An 8156-nucleotide genomic window follows, 5' to 3' on the forward strand; every position below is an offset into this window, starting at 1 on the left:
ACCCACCACGAAGTCTGTGCCTCTCTACCCTGTAACTCTCGGTGGTTCCGCTTTGGGCCTCCGAATTAGGGTACTCAAGGACATAGGGGGGGGAAACCATAGAGTAGCACCGGCCGCGAAGAGAGACAGGGTGACCGCCCCACGTCAGATTCCCAGAGGAGTGTGGGGCGAGGGCGGCCACACCAAAGGCCCCTAAGGAGCCTCTCCTGTACCAGTCAGACCATAGAGATGCAGCTCCCGCCGGTCCTGGGGTAGAAGGTGAGAGAGCGGCTGTCGGCGGGAACCAGGGGTAGTGCGGGTGCTGCAAGCTGGAGGTAAAAGTTTCTCCAGCCCCAGCGTGAGTGGGCCTGGGAGGTGGGACCCCGTGGGAGGTGGTGCTGAGGGAGAGCACGCAGACGGGAGGGACCCGGGTGCATCTTCGCGTCACCTCCCTGGGCCCCGCCCGGGTATCCGCTGCCTCTCCTCAGGACCATAATCGTGACGATGCATCATTCCAAGTCTTGCAGGTTCCTAAACGCCTTTCTCCTTCGCTGGATCTCGTGACTTGTCTGTCGCCGCCTCCACTTTACAGCTAGGAAAGCTGAATCCTAGAGAATCGACGCGAGTGCTTCTCTTCAAGGCCACACGGTGAGTCAAAGCCCAGAGGCGGGTGGGAACCGAGGCACCTTGTTCCCCAGGCTTTCATATCCCTTGGTTCTCCGCTCCCAAAGAAAACACGTTACTTTCTGGCACACTCCTGCCTCAAGCGCTGCATCTTCCTGAGGCTGCGTGATGGAGCAGGAAAATTGGGCAGAGCAGCAATTCTAAGCCGTCGGTGGAAGCTGTAGGTTCCAAAGAGTCTCACTAACCACGGAAGTGCTCTTCCACCTTCGGAATTTCTGTGTGCTCTTACTGGTTTGAGTGGAGGGATTCTGCAGAATAAGGTATAGCGGCCCTCACCTGGGTCTCATTCCACCTTGGTGATCCGATTTCATCAAGTAATTATTGTTGTTCTATTTTGGTTGGTTGGTTGGTTTTTTGAGGCAGGGTTTTTTCTGTGTAAGAGCCTCGACTGGCCTAGAACTCACTTTGTAATCCAGGCCGGCCTCGAACTCACAGAGATCCGCCTGCCTCTGCCTCCTGAGTGCTAAGAATTTTAAAATGTATCTCACTTATTTCAGCCGTGACTAACAGGGCCTTTAGTTTAATTCGCTTCTTGGTTGTGTTAGGTTCTGGAGGCCTTAGAAAGTTGGTGAGTTCAGCCGGGCGATGGTGGTGCACGCCTTTAATCCCAGCACTCGGAAGGCAGAGGCAGGTGGATCTCTGTGAGTTCGAGACCAGCCTGGTCTATAGAGCTAGTTCCAGGACAGGCTCCAAAGCCACAGAGAAACCCTGTCTCGAAAAAGCAAAAAAAAAAAGTTGGTGAGTTCAAAAGTTACCTTGTATGTGAGGGAACACTGGTTTGACACCTTGGTTTAAAATATCTGGGTTTACTTCAGTTCAGCTGGTCACTAGAATTTTTGTAAGTCTGCCTTGTGCTCCCTAAAGTAAGAAAGCGCCACATCCTGTGTTGGTATATATAGTAACTCATTTGTAGAGTGCTTGCCTCGGATGCACAAAGCTCTGGGTTTGATCCCCAGCCCCACATTTAAAAAAGAAAGGGGGGGGGGTGAGGTTGGAGAAATCGTCCAGTGGTTAAGAGTGAGTGCTGCTCTTTCTGAGGACCTGGGTTCAGTTTCTAGCGTCCATTTCCAGCATCTGACAGTGCCCTCTTCTGGACTCTGCGGGCACCTGCACTCATGTGCAAATATCAACACACATAACTAAAGATAAAATCTTACAAACAGATGTTATGTACACCTGACTTCCCAGCACTCATTAGATTGATACTAGGTGTTCAAGGTCATCCTCAGCTACGTACCATATTTGATGCTAGTTGAGCTGTACAGCTAGGAAGAGAGACGGATAGGGAAAAATAGTGCAGTATGGTTGCTGATGGAGTTACATACAAAGGCTGTCGGGACCCGAAAGAGAGGAAATGCATTCACAGCAGAAATGATATTTTCTTAAGAAGTAGGTGTGCTTGATTAGCTAGACGAAGAGATTGAGATGCACTGAATGGAAGAGGCAAGAAAGTGGGGAGCAAACAAAACAGAATGTAGCGCCAGAATACAGCAAATCATCTGGCGAGAAGGGCTGTTAGTGAAGCAGTGGTTTTATATCTACACTGAGAATAATGAGAGCCCCCGGCCCTACTTAGTCTTGTTGTAGTCATCACTTACTAGCAAGAAACATAACCTGCAATCTTTAATGTTGGCTTCAACTTGTTGGTTCTACTAATGCAGACTTCATTCTCATTTTATACTGTGTTCAGTGTTGCTTTGAGAATATTTAGGATAATAAAGTATGGCATGTTACTATGAATGGAAATGCCTAAATGTGTGGGCCAGCTTCGGAGAAGTTGAAAATTCTAACCATGTATGTATGATTTTTTTTTTCCCGGCTGCTTGTCAGCATCTAGGAGACCACAACACAGAAGTCAATGATAATGACAGACCCTGTGTTGGCATCCCAGCTGGCTAGCGGCACTGGGGAGATGGATGGACTATGCTCTGAGCTATTGTTGATTCCCCCACCTCTCTCAAACCATGGAATCCTGGGCCCTGTCCAGAATACCTGTGCTTCTGGGGAGCCTGCACCTTTGCCTGCTGACCCAGGCTGCCTCCTGGTAGAGGCCACAGCTACTGAAGAGAGTTCAGGGAACATGGAGATCATTGTGGAAGCAGTAGCTGAAACCCTGACCCCAGGAGCTTCTGGAGACACCTCAGGTACAAACATAGTTGCTACCAGGCCAGTGGGACACAGCCTGAGTTTTTTGTGTGTGCTATTTTTGGTCCTTCTCTTTGAATGTGATGAGAACACAAGGTAGCATGCTATTTTTATACCCGGAGATGTTATAATTTGGTTTGCAGCAGATGCATGTTGACGGAAGGCTGGCAAGGTAGCATACAGCCTTGTAACAAACTTTTGGCAAAGTTTTCCCTCCGAGAGCTTCGTGTCTGCTAGGCAGTAATTCAGAACAGAAGACCTTTCTGACAACTGTGTCTATTCTGGCTTGTCCTTGCTCTGATAGTCCTTGGGGATTTCTTATTCCATACTGACCCTAAACCAGCCAGTCATTAGGTCAGAGGCCCAACCTGATCAACCATCTTGAGTTTTGCAGGGCTTTCCAGAAGTCCCTGGTGTTTCCTTGCCCTAGTTTCAAGTGTATAACATACTGTACTTACCCAGGGCATGTTGTTTGTCTGAGTAGGAAGTTTCCCTTCATTCTTTATACATCTAAAAAATCCATCTTGGGACATGTCCTATGCTTTAACTGTTACTTTTCAGTTACAGCCGTAAACTTTGTCTTCTGACAGAGTAGGATAATAGCAAAGGATGCTGGGAAAAAATAGGTAATTTGACCGTGTAAAAATTATAAACTGAGCCAGGCATTGGTGGTACATGCCTTTAATACCAGCACTCAGGAGGCAGAAGCAGGAAGATCTCTGAGTTTGAGGCCAGCCTGGTCTACAGGACGAGTTCCAACAACCAGAGCAACACAAAGAAACCCTGTCTTTAAAAAAACAAAATAAAACAAAACAAAAATCATTAACTTCTCTCTGGGGGAACAAAGAGAGAGTATGAACGGACTATGTGGTGGTGCACGCTTTTAATCCCAATACTTGGGAGACAGAGGTTGGCTGATATCTGTAAGTTCAAAACCACCCACTGCCACATAGTGAGACCCTGTGTCAGGTTAAGGGGTCTGGCAAGATGACTCAGTGGATAAAGGCTTTTGCCACTAAGCTTGATAACCTGAATTCAATCCCCAGGATCCACATGGTGAAAGGAAAGAACCAACACCTACAAGTTGTCCTCTGACCTCCAAACATATGCATGCACATATGGACACATCTCGTATAACTGACTGTTTTTAAGAAATAAAAAAATAAAAACAATATTTTTAAATTTTAGAGTTCATTGGCCTTTTTTTGGTTTTTTATTTTTTTGTTTTTGTTTTTTTTTGTACATACCTCTATTTCCAGAAGTGAGGAGGATTGCTAAATATTCTAAGCCAGAGTCTACATAGTGAATTCCAGGCCAGCCAGGGCTGCACTGCAGGATGTTGTCTTGAGGAAAGAGGGGATAGATGAATGGATATGAATTACTCTACATGCAGATCACAAAGAAGAAATAAAGATAAACAATAGCCCTAGGAAAAAAATGCTTAATTTCATAAAATGCTATTTTTGCTTCTCAATTTTAGCCAAAACTAAGTATTTTTTTTTTTAAAAAAAAATTGTAGAATAGGCCAGGCATTGGTGGCACACACCTTTCATTCCAGCACTCAAGAAGCAACTTGTGGATCTCTACAAGTTCAAGGCCAGCCTGGTCTACAGTGAGCTCCAGGACAGCGAAAACTACTTCTTTCTCTGAAGAAACCCTGTCTCCACCAAAAAAGCAAACAAAACAAACTCCTAGAGTTGAGAAGAGGCTATGTAAGGATACATAATATCTTGCGACTCTGGGTTTTTGTTTGTTTTTGATATGATCTCGCTATGTAGCTCTGGTTGGCCTGCAACAGAGATCTGCCTGCCTCTGCCCCCCAGTTTTGGAATTAAAGGTATATGCCACCATGCCCAGCTACTACAATCTTGCAACTTTATTGATTGATTGATTTTATTTTTTTTTAAGTTTTTTAAGATTTATTTTATATATATATAATATTCTGCCTGCATGTATCCCTGAGGACCAGAAGAGGGCACCAGATCTCATTACAGATGGTTACTGGGAATTGAACTCAGGACCTCTGGAAGAGCAGCCAGTGCTCTTATCCCCTGAGCCATCTCTCCAGCCCTGATTGATTTTATTGAGCTATACATTTTTCTCCACTCCCCTCCTTTCAACCCTCTCCTGTGGTCCCCATGCTCCCAATTTACTCAAGAGATCTTTTCTTTTTCTACTTCCCATGTAGATTAGATCCATGTATGTCTCTCTTAGGGTCCTCATTGTTGTCTAGGTTCTCTGGAATTGTAATTTGTAGGCTGGTTTCCTTTGCTTTATGTTTAAACACCACTTATGAGTGAGTACATATGATGATTGTCCTTCTGGGTCTGGGTTACCTCACTCAATATGATGTTTTCTAGCTCCATACATTTGGAAATTTCAAGATGTCATTATTTTTTTCTGCTGTGTAGTACTCCATTGTGTAAATGTACCACTTTTTTTTCCTTAGAAGAATATAAAATAATCTTTTTCTTTTTTTTTGTGCTGGGGTATAGAACCCAGGTTCTTCTACATGGTAGCTAATTATTGTACTATCACCCAGCTACATCCGCAACCTAAGTTAAGCTTTTGAAGGTCAGTTTAGCTACATAGTGAATTTTACAGTAATACACATTCTGACTTCGTAACTCACTCCAGGAGCCTCTCTTATAGGAAAACATATATACATATAGGAATGAGATGTATAAGGCAGCTTTGTTGTCTTGTTGTTATTGTTGCTAGAAACATCTTCTTGGTCCATCAGGGCAGAATTTCAGTTTGATTTATTAGTTCTCTGAAATACCATGAATTGGTTGAAAAGATAAGGTATATTTAATAGGTAGTTGCACACAAATATAACTTTGATAGGTGAGTATGCTGGTATGTGTCTGTTATCCGTGGATTCCTTTAATCTTAGTACTCAGAAAACTGAGGCAGAATGGTCTGGAATTCAAGCCTAGACTAAGCTACCTAAGTCAGCCTGGGTTTCATATCAAGACCCTGTCTCATGGGCTTATGAGATGACTCAGCAGATAAAAATGCTTGCCACAGGGCTGTAGAGATGGCTCAGAGGTTTAGAGCACTGGCTGCTCTTCCAGAGGTTCTGAGTTCAATTTCCAGCAACCACATGGTGGCTCATAGCCATCTGTATAATGCATTCCAGTACCTTCTGACCTGCAGTTCAGGCATACATGCAGGCAGAACACTGTATACATAAAAAAAAAAAAGAAAGAAAGAAAAACTTTAAAAAAATGTGCTTGCTATGCAACCCTAGCAACCTGAATTTTATCCTGTGGGACCATGTCAAAAAGCCATATAGATGCAGTAACGTGGATCTCTAGCCCAATACTCCTTTGTGAGATGGGAGTTGCAGGCAGGAGAATCAACCCATAAACTTAAGGTCAAGTGAAACCATGTATGCAGTGCCCATTGTGTGATGCTTGGTACCCAGCAAACGCTCCTGCCAGCCATCACCTTCATCACCATTGTCACATCTTACTAGTATGCAGCAGTGTATGTTTGTGCACATGGATGCTCGTGTGTAGATGCCGGGGTCAGGGGTCTTCCTCAGTTGCTCCCTACGTTTTTATTTCTTTCTTTTGCATATTACCTTACCTGAGGTGGGTGTGGGTCTGGGTGTCTGTTATTTGCATGGGAGCAAATAACCTGTGGGCTTCGGTTCTCTCCTACCATGTGGGTTCTGGGGATTAAACTCAGGTCATCAGGTTTGGTGGCCAAGGCCAATACTGACTGAGTCATTTCGGAAAGGGTTTCTTATGACTCTGGAGCTTATGAGTTTGGTTTGCCTAGGCTAGCCAGCCAGTAAGCTCCAGAAACAGAAACCTGCCTGTCTTTGCACCATCCGTGCTGGGGATCTGAACTCAGTCCTCATGCTTACAAGGTAGGCACTTTGCTGACTGAGCCATCTCCCTAGCCCCAAATTTACTTTTTCTTGATGCTTTCTGGATTTTATTGTTTATTGATTTATTAACACACTAAGCACACATCTTTTGCCAAGTATTTTACTACATACTAGAAATCCAGACACATTCCAGACAGGTTCTCCCTGACCTTATAGTCCAGGTACAAAGCCAAACTTGAAATCTATCTGTACTCCATGACTATAAAAGATTTACCTACATTTCTACTAGTGACTAACTCTTTCAAGTCTTGTTCCATCTGATTCTGTGCCTCTCTCTGTCGGTCCTCTGCCTGCAGGTGTCCTGGTAAAGGTGGTGGAGGTTTACTTCTGTGAGCGCTGTGAACAGAGCTTTGCAGAGCCTACTCTGCTGTCCCTGCACCAGTGCACTGAGACCCATATTCAGGCTGTGCAGGACCTCTCTAGCCCCCCGTGTTCTGTAGAGCTGCCCCCCAGCAACCGCACCCTCCATGGCCCTCTGCAGGACCCCAGCCTGCCAGATAGCCCCCTGCCATGTCCTGTATGTAGACAAGAGTTTGTCCAGCCCCAGGCCTTGAAGAGCCACTTCAAGATTCACCGGGTCACTCCCAACACATTCTCCTGCCCAGAGTCTGGCTGTGTGTTCTCTGCTGAAGATCGCAAGGGTCTGCAGCATCACCTGAGACAGACCCACAAGGCAGTTCCTGTACCCTGTTCATTCCGGGGCTGCTCCCTTGTTTTTGGGAGCCAGCAGGGAATGGAGCTGCATCGGCAAGCCCATTACCCTTTCCACTGCAGCCACTGCAGCTTCATGGGCTCCAACGTCAAACTCTTCCGGCAGCATCAGCGGAGCCATGGAGCCAGTACACGGGGAGAACTTTCTGCTGCTCAGGGCCTTCCATCCCAGGAGCTGCTGCCAGGTAGGGGACCAGGGACCCACTAGTCTCGTGCCTAGAATGTATCCACAGTTGTTCTCTTATAAGAGACCCCATTTGTTTCCAGTATATGAGTATGACAGAATGTAGACCATTGCTTAAGAAGATGGAATTGCAGCTTGGCTGTGGGGCACAGGCCTTTAGTCTCAGCACTTAGGAGGCAGGAACAGGCAGATCACTGTGAATTAGAGGCCAGTCTGGTCTACAGAGTAAGATCCAAGATGGCCAGGGCCACACAGAGAAACCCTGTCTTGTAAAACAAAATAAATAAATAAAAAATAAAATAAAAAAGAAGATGGAAATACTGGGTGATAAGGGAAAGGCTCTAGAAAACTTGAATCAATTAGAATACATGAAACAAAAGGAAGCCTTTGTCTATAACACTGAGTAAAATTTGATTTATGCAACATGTAATCTGAAATTATTTTAATAATATTCTCAGCCGGGCGGTGGTGGTGCACGCCTTTAATCCCAGCACTCGGGAGGCAGAGGCAGGCAGATCTCTGTGAGTTCAAGGCCAGCCTGGTCTACAAGAG

The 8156-nt window shown here is 45.4% G+C and overlaps 1 protein-coding gene across 7 annotated transcripts in view; it reads left to right on the forward strand.

Moving 5' to 3' along the window:
- Nucleotides 1-36: 36 nt before the first annotated feature.
- Znf142 (zinc finger protein 142) overlaps nt 37-8156 on the forward strand; it is a 24913-nt gene continuing 16793 nt past the window's right edge. For 2 of the 7 annotated variants that reach the window (XM_026786048.1, XM_013351710.2), the window contains exons 1-4: nt 242-314; nt 499-627; nt 2494-2807; nt 7006-7605. In XM_026786048.1, coding sequence (XP_026641849.1) covers nt 2522-2807; nt 7006-7605 — 886 coding nt within the window. In that variant the 5' untranslated portion in view covers nt 242-314; nt 499-627; nt 2494-2521. Of the gene's footprint in view, nt 315-498; nt 628-2493; nt 2808-7005; nt 7606-8156 lie in introns of all 7 variants that reach the window. The other 5 variants (XM_026786051.1, XM_026786052.1, XM_005361631.3 and 2 more) reach the window with 4 other exon arrangements.

The sequence above is a fragment of the Microtus ochrogaster genome, linkage group LG4, assembly GCF_000317375.1.
Source record: "Microtus ochrogaster isolate Prairie Vole_2 linkage group LG4, MicOch1.0, whole genome shotgun sequence".
NCBI lineage: Eukaryota > Metazoa > Chordata > Mammalia > Rodentia > Cricetidae > Microtus > Microtus ochrogaster.